Here is a 15077-nt window from a genome sequence, read left to right on the forward strand (position 1 = left end):
AGATTAGAAAAAATAAAAATCAATAGAGAATAAATATTTATTAAAGAAAATAATGTAGAAACATATGACTTCAATTTTTTCTTGTATGTGTATTTTACTATTTTGAGTCTCAAATTTTAATAAAGAGAGAAAATTACGAATTTTTATTATTTGGGGTAAGAAAATAAATGATATTGGATAACCATAGAAAATTTAGGTAAGAGTACTTTCCTTTGATAACTTTTGTATTTCTTTATAAAGCTGCTATAAAGAAATTAAAATTTTAAGGCTATCGTAGAAAGAAGTTTCTGGCAAAAAATAAAATTTTTTGAAAGCAAAAAAAAAAAAAGAAGGGGTAAAATAAAAAAAAAAAAAAGTAGTGGTCAAATAGAAATTGTGGTTGCGGTTTGAAAAGCAAAGCAGTAAGAAACCTGTTCTTTTGGATAATTTTGTTACTGTTTCGTAATGTAGCTTTTTAGTACAAAAATTTCTTGAAAGCCGCAAAAAAATAATGTTAAAAAGCTGTTCCAAACAAATCCTAAATTGATAAATTTCTTTTTATTAGGAATGCCATTTTCCTTCTCTTATGTAAGAAAAAAAAAAATTAAAGTAATTACATTTTGAGGTTCTAAATATTTCATCTAGTATTTTATAGAAAATTTTAAAATTCACTTAATACAAAATAACTTAGATTAATAATTAATATTTTTTATTTTGTACAGTCACCTATAAACAAATTTGGATTCAAATCAAGTCGTTTTGGTCCTAGCCAAATTGGACAAGTTTAAATTAAGCTAGCTCAGTCTCAACTCAAAAGAAATTTATCTACCACAACTAAATTCATCCTATGCAAGGGATTATGACTTGTGAATTCTTCCTAAGCAAGAAGGTACAATTATCAACTTAGACCTAGTTATTCTATAAGTGGACGACATCCTTCATATAGAAAATTATTGGTAGATTACTCGTCTAATTATGCACATCAAATAAATGATTTTTTTTCATGTCGACAGGAAGCTTCCTTAAGTTGGATATTTCAGTGACTTGAGAGATATTCCATTATGAGAAAATTTGACTACATGAATTTTATTTTTATTTTCTTATCTATATATAGTCTTGGAGTGTAATTCTAATAATAATAGATCTAGTGAGAGAATTGTGACTTCGGGCAATCAAGCCATCAAAAAAGAGCTCATAGTTTATATATGTCAGATATATTATTCAAAATGATAGTAAAATAGATGATGATATTATTAGTAGAATTTAAGTTAGATGGTTGAGGTGGATGAATGCATTCACCCTATCATGAATACCACTCAAACTTAAGGAAATATTCTATAAGATAGTGGTGAGATTTTCAATGCTTAATGGTGCAGAATGTTTGTCATTAAAATGGAAGCATGAAACTAATTTAAGTATTATAGAGACGATGATGCTTAGATGGATGAGCTTTATACTTAAAGATGAAATGTGGAAGAAATATATTCGTGAATATGTTGGATTATCTTTAGTGGCATATAAGATTAGAGAGAGTCTTCTAAGATGGTTTGGTCACATAAAAATGTCGTCCTTTCAATGACCTATTTAGGAGACTAGATATATAAGACCATTAGGGCTAGGACCTAAATTTGTTTATATTCAAATTGCAGAAATGGAGGTATTTCCCTATTATTGAGGTCATTATAAATCCTTAGAACATTCGACACTACAATGTCATATTTTACATCCTCAACTCCCCAAATATACCATCTCCAAACCCACCTCTTTGAATGTTGTTGAATATATAGATTCATAATAATTCTCACCCCGATGGTTTTGCGGAGTTAGCTAAATAAGAAACTTGGAAAAAAATAAAAAAATACAGCTATGAAACAATTGTTGCATCCTTTGTGTGATGTTGTTCATCCTCCTAATGCTTTTAATGTGATGGTTATTGGAGAATTACCAAAGTTATGGCTGAAGAACCCACGTTAATTCTTGATTCTATTAATTTGGACAAGAAGTTAGCTGATTCTCCTTTTTTGAAGACTATCGTGCGCTCGCTAGGTTGCTAGTGACGATGGGAATGGGTGCAATGAGGTTAAGGGGTTATAAGGGGTAACCATCAAGCCCCTGAGAATGTTCCCCTTTCTTTCAGTGATGCCTTTGATGTCACTGAGAAGACTTTTGTATCTCTAGAATCTCCTATGGTTGACCTTGTTGACCATTCTGATTGGATTTATCCTCAATCATTTAAGTATGCAGAAGCTGTAGGATCTTTTTGGGATCTCTCAAACTCTGAGAAAAGTGATTTAAATGTTGTGCATGTGGTTAACGATGATTTACTTCTATGCTAAGGTAGGAAAAGTAAGAAAAAAAAAAGAGTGTGTTGAAAAATTTCATGTATATGGTTGGTAGATCTACATGCTCTAATGCTCTTTCTAATTCTCATGCTTCTTAGATTTCTATGTTTTTATGTTTTTGTGGTGTTTGATATGGATGGGGAGTTGTAATTCATTCCTCTGTTGATCGTTTATGTTTTTAAGGTGGCTCAGTTGGGGGTTCATTTTGGTTTTAGGTGTAGCCCCTTTTGTTTTATTAGGGCTATTATGTTCAGTTTGGTTTATTTGGTGTTGTGTTGGGTGGTTTATCTTTAGTGGTGGTTGGCTCTTCGTAGATGTTTTTCCTTGTTGGGTCATCTAGGTTTTCAGTTTTTCTTGCATCTTCCTCTTTGGGTTTTATGGTTGTCTGGTTAAGGTTTGTTCATTTTCTCTTGCCACTTGGGTATTCTTTTTTCTTCTCCCAATCCATGGTGCTTTAATTTATGTTTTGATGAATCTTGAACTATTTTTTGTTGAAGGACTATTTTCCTTATAGATTATTGGTTCTCTCTTGGCTAGTTGGTTAATAGATTCGTTGCTGCTTATGTTGGTGTGCTTTTTTATATGTTGATTGGTTCTAGCTGTGACACTTTGTGTGTTGGTTTGTTTGTGCTTTATGTCCTTCTTTTACTTTAGTGGGGGCCTTAAGCTATTAGGTTCTTTTTGGCTTTGACTGTAGCTCTCTGAGCAGTAGTGTCTCGAGATCCCCTTAAGAACCACGTAACTTTTTTATTATTTAATATATAGACCATTATACGGATTTTGTCCAAAAAAAAAAAAAGAGTTAAACCTCAAAAGACTTGGTTACAAAGTATTATAAATTTTTTTACTAGATTTAAATAACAATTTGACTGTCACTAGGATATAATGGAAAATAAGGATTCATGTAACTGATCCAATGTAATGGGATAAAGGCTTGATATTGTTGCATATATAGACATGTATACAACCAATTTTGTATGATGTATAAATAGTTCATTGACGGGTGAAATCTATATATACAATTTTCATTATTCAAGCTTATTTTATATGAAGCTTAGAACATTTCATATTAAATTTCTTTCTTTTTTATTGATTTATCAGTTTTCAAATTCAACATATTTTGCACCTTTTGCCATTTCTCTTAAGATATTACACCTTTAACCAATATTTTGCTCTTAAGATATTTGTTTGATAACTTTAACTAGAAGTGTACATTTATAAATCTATAAGCTCAGCCAAAACTTTATATATTGAATATGATACTAACTTTTAGATTATTTTTCCTTGCAAATAAGTTTGAACATTACCTATAAGACTCAAGACATATATACAAAAAAATAATCAAATAATGGCCTACTTTATTATCCAACATTTGTTAGTATATTTATTTAATTTCAAATAATTAATTTGGTATTTATTTTTAGCCTTTTTTTGTAGAAAAATATTTTTCAAATATATTTTATTGAAATATATTATTATATCTCATAGAGATAAAAAAATCAGAGAATTATGTAACAAATGTTCAACTTAATTCAGGTTGCTTGAATTATTACAATGTTTGAAGTATAAAATGATGTTGAACTGATTGAATTATTGAACTTTAAGCATAAAGGAATTTGTACTTATTGAAGAGGTCACATGAATAAAAAATTATCTAATTATCTATAAAATATTAAGAAAAATGACTAATGATTAGCAATATACATAAGCTAATCAAATTACTATGAAGTATAGGAGAAATAAATAAATCAATTGATCGATTCTTTATTTTTATTTTCTTTCTCTTAGTCTAGGTATTAAATTGACATTCATTACAAATCTTAATTCGCTTTCCATTTGATTTCCTTTCATTTAGTCTATATATTAAATTGACATTCATTACTAGTGTTAATTCACTTTCCTTTTTATTTTCTTTCATTTAATATATGTAATAAATTAGCATTCATTGTGGATATTAATTTATTTTCCTTTTTCTTCACTATTTTGTATCTATATATATTGTCCAATGCTTGCAATACAAAATTAAGGAGATAAATTCATTCCCTTCAAATTATCTTTCTCTATATGGTATCAAAGCAGCCTGATCTAATCAAGCTTCTTCTTCCTCCCATGGCCAACTCCCCCTCAACTATCTCCTCCAACCTTAGGGTTCATATTATTCTTAACCCATTTGAGACATCTCAAGTCCTTATTGCAATCAACACCATCATCCAAATCATAATGACCACTTCTTTTAAGAAAACCTAATGTTGATTCTACAAAAGTTTCTCAAACTCAAAAATATTTATTTTATAGAGAGAACTTTATGATATAAAGAATTGATTAAACAAAATATGCAGAAGGTAATTCATAAATAATATTTACATACCTCCGACCATTAAAATCTAATCGCGTTTTTCATTAATTTTGAATTCTTTTAAACATTTTTGCTCTTAAAATGATGTTGCATGTTTTTTCTTCTTAGATGTAGTGGAGAGAAAGGCTAAGACATCCAAAATATATAAAAATTTAGAATTAATTGCTACTTATCACTGCAAAAATAGAAGTTTTAGTTTTAAAGTTCTATTAAAACTAAGAAACGATCAATTTTAAAATTTTAAATTAAAACTATACATCCTCATACTTGTATATATCTCAAACTCGATTTCTAACTTTCCACAACGCAAAAGAAATTTCATGAATAACCTTAGTTGGAAACCTATTCAATGTGTATGGAACCATCTTGAGAGCTTCAATCTACAAGAACTTATATAGTTTAAAATTACTAATCTTGCTTATCATCATGCCTATCATTAATTGTCTATTCTTTATTTCAGCTACACCATTTTGATCAAGTGAGCCAGGTAACGTATATTGGGAAATAATCATATTTCTTAAAGGAACTTTATAAATGGACTAAGCATTAGTCAATCCTAAGTATATCTTTCATAATACTCATAATCTCTAACTAATCTCATAATTTTAATTTATTTTTTATATTATTTCTCTACTTCTATTTTAAAAATCATAAAGACACTTAATGCTTTAATTTTTCTTTTTTTTGAAACAAATAGAGATATGTATATATATTTCGTAAGTAAACATCAATGAAGGTGATGAAATATTTTGAAACATGAAAATCCATATCCATATATGAAACATTTGTAAGTATGATCTCTAATATATTTATACTTCTCTTTGCACATGCATTTCTTTGACTTGTTAGCTTTCTTAGCCTTAATGCGACACACACAAGTATCAAAGTAAGTGAAATCTAAAGTATTAACCAATCTCTTAATCATATTTATGAATATATGTCCTAATCTATATTGCTTGTACATAGAAGAATTTTCATTTATAACACATCTTTTTATGCCAGCTTGAACATGCATTATAACATGAGTGGTACTATTTTGCAAATTAAAATAAAAAAAACCATCAAATAAAAAAAATTCCAATAAGTTCATATTTATAATATAAATTGACAAAAATTTCTAAAAAGTTGAAGGCATAACCAAACAAGATAAATATGGAAACTAAGATCAAATTCCCAAAAAAACTAGGCACATAAAAAATCTTTTCAAAATCTAAAATAAAACCACTACTAAGTATTGAATAACATGATCCAATAGCTTTCACATATGTGCTCATCTTATTTCCTAAATATCTATATTACTCATTTTCCACTAGTTTATATAGATTTTATATACCCCACAAAGTATTACACATATGGATTATAGAACCTAATTCAATGCACCATGTGTTATAAATAATATTAGCTATTTTAGATTCTTAGCAGATAAATGTGATTATTTTATCTTTCTTGTCATGCTAATTTTTGAATTTGAAGCAATCCTTTTTTATGTTTCATGTTTATTATTATTATTATTATTTTACAAAAGAAAAACTTTGATTCCTTATGGATATCAGCTTAAGGTGATACTTTACCCTTCCCTTTCTTCTTGTCTTGGCTCTAATACTTTCTTCATGTAGCTAACATTGCACTTTCTCTCAATTCCCTAATCAACCTTTCCTCCTCTTGAACACACATGATCAAAAGCTCATTAACTGACCATTTATCCTTATGTGTATTATTGGATATTTTGAAAGGATTATATTGTTGTGGAAGATTGTTCAAAATATAGTACTCTAGAAAAAAACTTAGACATATCAATTAACATGGTCTTAAGCTGAGCTGCAATATCTTGCATTTGTATTATGTGCTCTCACACACCTTTAATTCCATATAACTTCATGGATGAAAACTACATAACTAGGATACAAGTAAGAGTTTTTTTTTTCTGAAATATTGAATCAATTATCAATTATCTTAATGAACTCTCTGATATTATTATACTGATCGACTAAATCATGAATGCCAGTAGATATTTTTATCTTTAATACAAAATCTTTTCAATCTAAACTTTTGCATTTTTTTTTGTAATTTTATGAATACTAGTAAAATTATGAAATGCATATCAATAATAATGGTAGTTGCTTGTAGAAAATATCAATATCAACAAGAAAAATATTTAAGTAACATCGGGTTGAATCTAATTGAATCTAAACAAGATATAAAATAGCATCATATACTAAACAAATGTTCAATTTAAAGTAAATTATATTTTCCTATAAAAAGCCAATTTCCAAAAAATAAATAAATAAATAGAATAAAGTTGAAATTTTGATTCCAAAATATTCAATCATTTTAGAATTATTAAAAGAATCATAATTATATTTAAAATCAAAATTTGAGTTTTAAATCATGAATATTAACTCAAAAAATTTATAACCTTCTTTATGATAAAGGGCAAATAATCCTAGATCTTTATGTGATCATTCTTCTATGAAATAAAATTAAATTTTCAAGGTAGAGTAAATATAAGAAAATTTATTGTCATCCTACAAAAGTTTCTCAAAGTCAATAATATTTATTTTATTCAATAGAAGTTTATAAAATATAGAATCGATAAAACAAAAGATGCTGAAGCTAATTCATAAACAAATTTTACATACCTCCAGTCATCAAAATTTGATTATGTTCTACACTAATTTTAATTTCTTCTAAACTTTTCCTCTCCCAAAATATTTGTGTATATTTCTTCCTTTTAGAAGTTGTAGAGAGAAAGGCTTAGGCATCCAAAATATATAAAAATTCATAATTAATTGCTACCCATCATAGAAAAAATTATAATTTTGATTTTAAAAGCTTAATTACAACTAAGAAACGATCAGTGTTTATCCTTAAATTAAAACTGAGTAATGGTTAGATTTAAATGCTAAATTAAAATTAAAACTTGTTAGTTTTAAAAACCATGAAAAATAATCATTTAATTATGAATAATTTGGATAATTAATGATAGTTATTTTAACACTTCTAACTACTCAGAATGGGATTTGAATTTCACCCTTAAGCCCTTATAGCCTCCAATAAAAAGAAGACCATCTTCTTACCAAAATAATGAAATCAATCATTGAGTACATGCAATGTATTAAAGTTATCAAGCTAGCCATGCTTAGCTATCCCATTGATGAAGGTGACCTAACATTAAAAATTCTTGACATTCTCGATGACGAATACAAAGATCTATGTTGGACCATACATTTACGAAAGAGTCCATTCACTTTTGAAGAATAACATGAAAAGCTCATAAACTATGAAGCCCACCTTAGGAATTAATAGTAAGAACATCTTTTTAGTATTGTCAGAACAATTGTCATTTTTTAAGTAAATTTTTAGTTTTACAAATATAGGCTTGGTCATAATAAGTAGTAGAAATACTTTACAAGCTTTTGAGTTATTTTTTCTTATAACAGATGCGAACTTAGAAAGGTAGGAGAACGAAAATGTTATATAAGATGAGGATTCATTGTAAAATAAGATTATGTTTTTTAATCAATAATTTAAGTCACATATTTTATGATTTTTATTCATCATTTTAAGAAAAAAATTATTTAAGATCAATGGTTTAATTTATATATTTTACAATTTATTTCTTATAACTAAAAAAAAAACATATAAGTATAATTTTTGATAAATATTGATTTTTTTGGGGAAAATGAGGTATTAGCCATTTTCCATTACAAATCAAAATAATTACAAAAAGGGATAACCTTGGTATACATCTCAAAATTATCTAAACTAAGCACAAAAGCTACATTAAAAAATCATAATGCTCAAAAGCAAATAACATCCAATGCTAATCAAAATGCTTATTTAAATAAAAGTTCAAAAGAACTTCAAAATGGCTAGACCTGAGATGTCCAATTGATCACCCATAGAGGCAAAAGGTGTGCATTTGAAGAAGAAGGTGAAACATCCAGTTGCCAGGATGACCATCCAGGATGTGTATATGTCTAAACATAAGAGTGAGGACGAGACTCATTATCATCTAATGAAAATGCTATGCTGCAGTGTAAACATATATATGAGCTCATTAACCTCATCAAAATTTCTCCATTTTTTATTTTTTGACTAATGGTCCTCATAATAATGTGTGAGACGGAGGAGCAACTCATAATGGAATTAACAAATTAAGCCTTTTAATAGTTGGTGAACGAGATTGAGTAGAGTGGAATCGAAAGCCCAATAAAACTGATGGCGAGTTGTTCAACATGTTTTGCGAAAGAGGCTTCTCTGTTTTAAAAAAGACTGATAATAGGAGATGGCGATCTCCAAACCATTTTATGCGATCCAGAATTAAGGAAATGTAAATAATTATGGTAATTTGATATGTGTAGAATGGTCTTCTTAAAATAGTTTCATGGTTATCTACAGCTGATCAAAACTGAGGCACATTTTCTTCAACCTTCATATTGTATGGACTGGACTGAAATTGACCTGATTGTTTAGGATGCCATCAAGTAAAAAAATTTGGACTAAAAGAGGAGTTGTTCTTCTTAAGAAACCCAGGTTGACTCCCCTTTCCTGATCTTCTCTATCTATCTCTTTCTATGACGATGTTAGACGACTGCTCCTCGCCACTTCCCTTTCACTCCATGAAATAACCTCCCCCTTCATCTACCCCCTCCCTAGAAAACTCCTTCAACCATTAGTTGCCAACAAACCTTCACAAATTGCTTCGCTCAAGTGCTCTCTTTGGAGAAGACTTTCCATCACTCCAAAACCCACATATGCTCCACCCTCCCCCTCTAAAATCCCCAAATCTTTCCTTCTAATCGAAACCTCAACATAATATTGGAACAATATAAACTCTTCAATAACCCCAACAACAAATAACTTTCCTATGAACTTTGTTAAAGCCCAATCCGACACATCAGGGAGCTTTCCCTGGTCAACTACTTCATTGAAAAGAGGCCCTATTATGAAGTTTTGCTAAATGCCATTAAAAGAGCTTGGGTGCTCAAAGGTACACTCAAGCTTCTTTCTCTTAACGATGACTTTTTCTTGTTGAAATTTTCCTCACTTGAAGATTATTAATTGGCTTGGTTCGATGGAACTTGGTTCCTCAATGGAAAACCCTTTGTTTTCCAAAAATGGTCTCCTGAATTCGAACCCATGAGAGAAGAGTTCACCTTCTCTTTCCTATGGATTAAAATTTTAGATCTACCCCTTCATAATTGAAACCCCTCAAGCATTTCCAAAAAATTCCTAGCTTTGTTGGGCTTCTTCTCATGGTTGATTCCTAGAGAAATCTAGGTTTACATTTTGTGAGAGTTTGTTTCCAAGTCTAAAATAACTCTATTCTTCAAGAAAACATCAACATCTCGGTGGCTGTCAAGTTAGGTTCGAACTCTCGAAGTAATGTCAATGACTAGCAAGGTTCAAACTATCAAAGCCCAAACTCATATCACATTGGTTGAAAATAAATTTAATAATTTTGGTGGCTTGGGTTCGATCATCCATCTTATTAAAAACAAAATAAATTATTTGATTTATTAAGTAACATATTCCACAAAATATAAGTACTGTAATGTTCATAAATAATTAGATTATATATTAAATAGTGGTCTAATTTATTTAAATTAACAAGAAAAAATGAAAAAAAAAAAAGAGTATAATATGTTCTTCAAGTAAAATTCATTATGTAAATTAAATTAACATTAAATGAAGTTTAGACATTCATTATTTACGGGATAAAGTTTTAGATTCAATAGCTAATAAAATCATCTTAATATTTGAAAAATAGAATTCAGCTTTGACGGAAAGGATAATTTGGTAATTTCAGAAATTAATGAAAAGTTGCGTGGGCCCGTTCTTTCGACTAACTATCCAATCAGACGGCGCGCTCCTCGGAGCATCCGCATCCACTTCCATGTCCCGATCACGTGTCCAGCGGCACGGCGTAAGGAATCTTTCTCGTCGTACGCCGTGCTCCTTTGATATCAAATCAAACGGACATTATCCTTATTAGCACATTCCCAACGCACAACCGCCGGCGCAAAACGTCACTGGGCCCTGACCCAAAACATCATTAACAGACACGTGTCCAATATTTTCTACTAGATGACGTCCTCAACAACCGGGTCAATTCCGGTCCGGTCCATGCAGTACGAGGGTCGAAGAAAATGCGGCCCACTTTTGATCGGCCGTAGATAACCATGAAACAGTTTTATGAAGACAATTCTACCCCTATCTAATATGAAGAATTCCATCAATGCCCCGATTTCCGAACCGCATAAAACGGCCCACAGCTCCTCTTTCCCTCCAACTTCTGCAGGCCAGCTCCTGTTATCAGTCTTTTTTAAAACAGCGAAGCCTCTCTCCCATAATATGTCGAACAACTCGCCGTCGCTTCCGCCGGGCTTCCGATTTCACCCTACTGACGAGGAGCTCATCCTCCATTATCTCTGCAAGCGGGCGTTATCAACTCCTTGCCCGGTCGCAATCATTGCTGACATCAATATATACAAATTCAATCCATGGGAACTGCCTGGTAAGCTCAATGAAAAAAAAAAGTTATATAAAAATATCCTGACATGATTTATATTAAGTGAGACTTGATAGTCAAATCTATCCCTAGGCAAGCTTCAATTCTTCCGGTGTTGAGATTCAGATGAAAAAATGAATTAATGAGTGTTCATCTAATTAGCAAAACTTAGGCCATGCAATTATGATTCCGTTGGATTTCATTCATTACTCGTTCCTGAGATCTAATGTTGCAGTAATGCCTGTTTTATTCAGGAAAAGCTTTGTTTGGGGAGAGGGAATGGTATTTCTTCAGCCCTCGTGACCGCAAGTACCCCAACGGAGTCCGGCCGAACAGGGCAGCCGGGTCCGGTTACTGGAAGGCGACCGGAACCGACAAACCGATCACGGCGAGTCAATGGAAGGAGAACATTGGCGTCAAGAAGGCTCTGGTGTTCTACAAGGGAAAGCCCCCCAAGGGTGTGAAGACCAATTGGATCATGCACGAGTACAGACTTGCTGAAAACCTTCACAGCAACCAAAGCAAGCAGTTGAAGATCAGAGAAGGATCGATGAGAGTAAGAAAGCAGAAACTCATCTTTTCCATCTGCTGTTTGCTCTGTTTCAGCAATTGATAAAATTAGCTAATTTTGTTCTCATTGCTCTGTAGTTGGACGACTGGGTGCTCTGCCGGATCTATCAGAAAACCCGGCATCATTCCCCGGTGGATCGAGAGCAAGACGACGATGCAGGAATGAAGAACTTGGCAGATTCTAGCAAGATTCACAAGTCTTTCTCTGTATCTGAGTTCCTCGTCGAGGAGGCTGATTTCTCTCTGCTGTCAGGGTTGCTCGAAACACCCATGAATGCGCCATTAACGAATCATGATCCCATGACTAACTCAAATTTAAACTATTCATTCACAAATAACAACGGTAACTACAATGAAAGCTGCTACAGCTCACAACCAACACAATCACAATCTTCCGTTTTGAACGCTGAAAACAATCTGAAACGCCAGAGAACGCTGGAAAATTATTGTTTTGACGATTTTGGAAGCCAACTGAACCCTTCAAAGAAGCTCCGAAATTCAAACATTTTCGCCCAATTTTACAACCCTTTGGACATCTCTCAACCTTTCTTCAATCAGCAACTGCAGCTGAATCCTCACTTGGGAATGCAGTGAGCATAAATTTCATCAAGATCACAGCTTTAAGAACAAAATGGACTTTGATTAAAGAGCAAATTGCTCATTCTATTAGTACTGTCTCCGGCACAGAATGTAAAGGAGTTGTGCAAGGATTTTGATAGGAAGAATGGATGAAAATGGTTGAAGTGCTTCAATGGCGTCCTTAGAAAAAAAAAAAAAAAAAACTGAGTAGAACATAGGGGTGGGGGTTATTTTCATATCTCAATTATGTTATGTATTTTATAATTAGAATTTATTTTTATGTCATATTTAGCAAAACTTACGAAGCTAAATGAGCCCCAGATTTTTCAGATGTTCAAACAACAATTCCCTTCAAACTGTCAGTTTTTCAAAGAGATTCGCTGTGGCTATTAATTTAATCAATTAATGAATGTGCTTATCTCTTAGTCTCATTGCCATGTTTGTAAGTATTGGTTTGTTCTCTTTTTCTTTGGTACAATTATACTGAAATCGTTTCTTTTATTATTGTAATATAGCATAGAACATCATTATAATATATATTTTTATATAAATAAACGAACTGATAAGCAAATCGGGCCATATATGTTCTCATAAATATGGAAGAGACCATGCAAAATGATAATCTTCTAAGAATATTTTTCAAATAAATAAAACAAATTATGCAAATGGTATAAGACAAGCAAAATTAAACGAAACCTTAATGATCATTCAGTTTCTTGAAGTTACAAAACATGTTTAAAAACCTGTGAATCTTCTAGATTCTGATATATATGGTTTTGATGCACTTGGAAATCAATATTGATTTTAAGTTCAAACAAAATTCTAATATTTCAAAATATATTTTCTATCAACATTCAATGAAATGAGATTTCGTGTAATTCTATGGACTTTAAGGACTTATTTGGGATAAATTTTTCATTGTTTTGTTTTTCAGAATACTAACATGCACCCTTTCATTTGTGTACAGATGTCTTGGTTGTTTTTAGAATTGTTTGCGATGAAAAATATATTTTAAAACTAATTATGTTAATATATTGTGAATGTCGCCAAATTTACAGCCACTCCAAGTGATCCTAAATCTGCTATTCTGATATGCAATCTGATCCACAATTCTTATTATTAAAAGATATAAATGATACATAGCAGGAAGAATTTTTTATATACTCTTATTTTCTGGCTATTATAACTCGCTTTAGTTTTGTCGGTTGCAACAGCAGGAGTAAAAATAATATTTTATGCAATGACTATCATTAAAGCTCGACTGAGAAATAGGATTAGAGGTCATTGGATGAATAAAAATAAAAATAATTAAAAAAGAGATCATTGGATGAATGATACTTTATTCACTTATATAGAGAAAAAAATATTGGATGGTATTGATAAATAATGTAATTATTAATCTTTTTCAAAATATGAAGAATATACACTATAATTTGTAAGTGTTTTCCATCTTATATTTAGTATTCAATCTTTTAATTTTTTTTAAATTGCCTATTTCGATCCAAAACCCGGATAAAAAAATTGAGAAATTTTTTTTTTTCAAACAAACTTTGGGCCCCTCTAAAAAAGATTTGTGGCTCCGCCACTTACTATTCATTATAATTCAGCTTATGTTTTTATTCTCAATAGCATAATCATATAAGCACGACTAAAGAGAATTTCTATTGATATGTAAACATGTTTTCATTATATTATTTAATTTTATTTATAATTGATATTGTATTAGTATCAACATTGAGTAATACACCGCAAAATACTCTACTCAAATGCACCGATTTTTTTTTTTCGATAATCTCGTATAGAAATCTCCCGCGCAAAGAAATGCATTCAATTATTATCCATTAAAAAAGGAAAAAAAAATCTAACAAATGATTGTTCATTGGAATAATTAAAAGATGTAGATAGATAGGCTTACATCTCTTGAATAAGGAAGGAAATGAATGCACCTAGGAAGTCAAATTATTCCATGACAACTAGGAATATACTTTCAATCATCGATTGGATAACTTAGTTACTTATCCCTTACTCATAATAAAAACGTTCAAGCAAAACTGAACTTCTCCACTTCCAAAAATAACCATTTAAACCAATCCCTTCATGAAGCGTTTGATAGTTTCTTGTGTCCTCATTTTATGACAAGTGGCAATGGTACCACTCATCTTTTCATGATATTTACAAGTTATAACCACAAAAAAAAAAAAGTTGGTTGATGTTTCCAGGAAAAATCTTGTGGAAATGTATAAAGTTCATTTCAAACAATGAGAAAGATATTAATGTATAAAAAATACATAATATTTTATACTTGTTTTACATTATGTTATTTTTTTTAGTCATTTAGGTCAATTAAGATAAATTTATACGCGCATCACAAATCCAAAATCTCTTAATTGATAGCCAAAGCTCCAACCAACGTATTAAACTGAGCTGAATTTTCACATCATGTACTATAAAAAAATAGAATTTTTTGCACCAGTTGTTAATAATGATTTTAAAACCACTGTCGTAGTTGTTAATAGCCATATTTTTTGGTAGTGTATTATCACCGTTGTAAATTTCATTGTGATTAGATTGTAGATTGAATACAATATTATTTTCTCTTCTTGAACCTAAGATGCTAGTATCCTCTTTTTAAAAAGAAAAAAAAATAATGGATAGGCCAAAAAACTAGCAACAAAAATTTAAAACTTTTTTAATAAAATAAATATAATATTGAATATATTTTTGCACGAATTTTAGC

At 30.5% G+C, this 15077-nt stretch overlaps 1 protein-coding gene across 1 annotated transcript; it reads left to right on the forward strand.

The window, feature by feature from the left end:
• The first annotated feature begins 10959 nt into the window (after window positions 1-10959).
• Window positions 10960-12771, forward strand: LOC110104101 (NAC transcription factor 32). Its single transcript, XM_020833070.2, has 3 exons — window positions 10960-11197; window positions 11446-11747; window positions 11840-12771. Exons 1-3 carry the CDS (start codon window positions 11035-11037, stop codon window positions 12353-12355), a joined length of 981 nt encoding a protein of 326 aa, XP_020688729.1. The 5' UTR covers window positions 10960-11034; the 3' UTR covers window positions 12356-12771.
• The last annotated feature ends 2306 nt before the right edge of the window (window positions 12772-15077 follow it).

The sequence above is a fragment of the Dendrobium catenatum genome, unplaced genomic scaffold (genome assembly GCF_001605985.2).
Source record: "Dendrobium catenatum unplaced genomic scaffold, ASM160598v2 fragScaff_scaffold_692, whole genome shotgun sequence".
NCBI classification, from domain to species: Eukaryota; Viridiplantae; Streptophyta; class Magnoliopsida; order Asparagales; family Orchidaceae; genus Dendrobium; species Dendrobium catenatum.

Excerpts from the sequence above, each read along its gene's own strand:
- LOC110104101 (XM_020833070.2), top strand. The coding sequence starts at position 11,035 with ATGTCGAACAACTCGCCGTCGCTTCCGCCGGGCTTCCGATTTCACCCT. Across the intron at positions 11,198-11,445 it reads CAATCCATGGGAACTGCCTG|GAAAAGCTTTGTTTGGGGAG; the intron begins GTAAGCTCAATG and ends TGTTTTATTCAG. Across the intron at positions 11,748-11,839 it reads TCAGAGAAGGATCGATGAGA|TTGGACGACTGGGTGCTCTG; the intron begins GTAAGAAAGCAG and ends ATTGCTCTGTAG.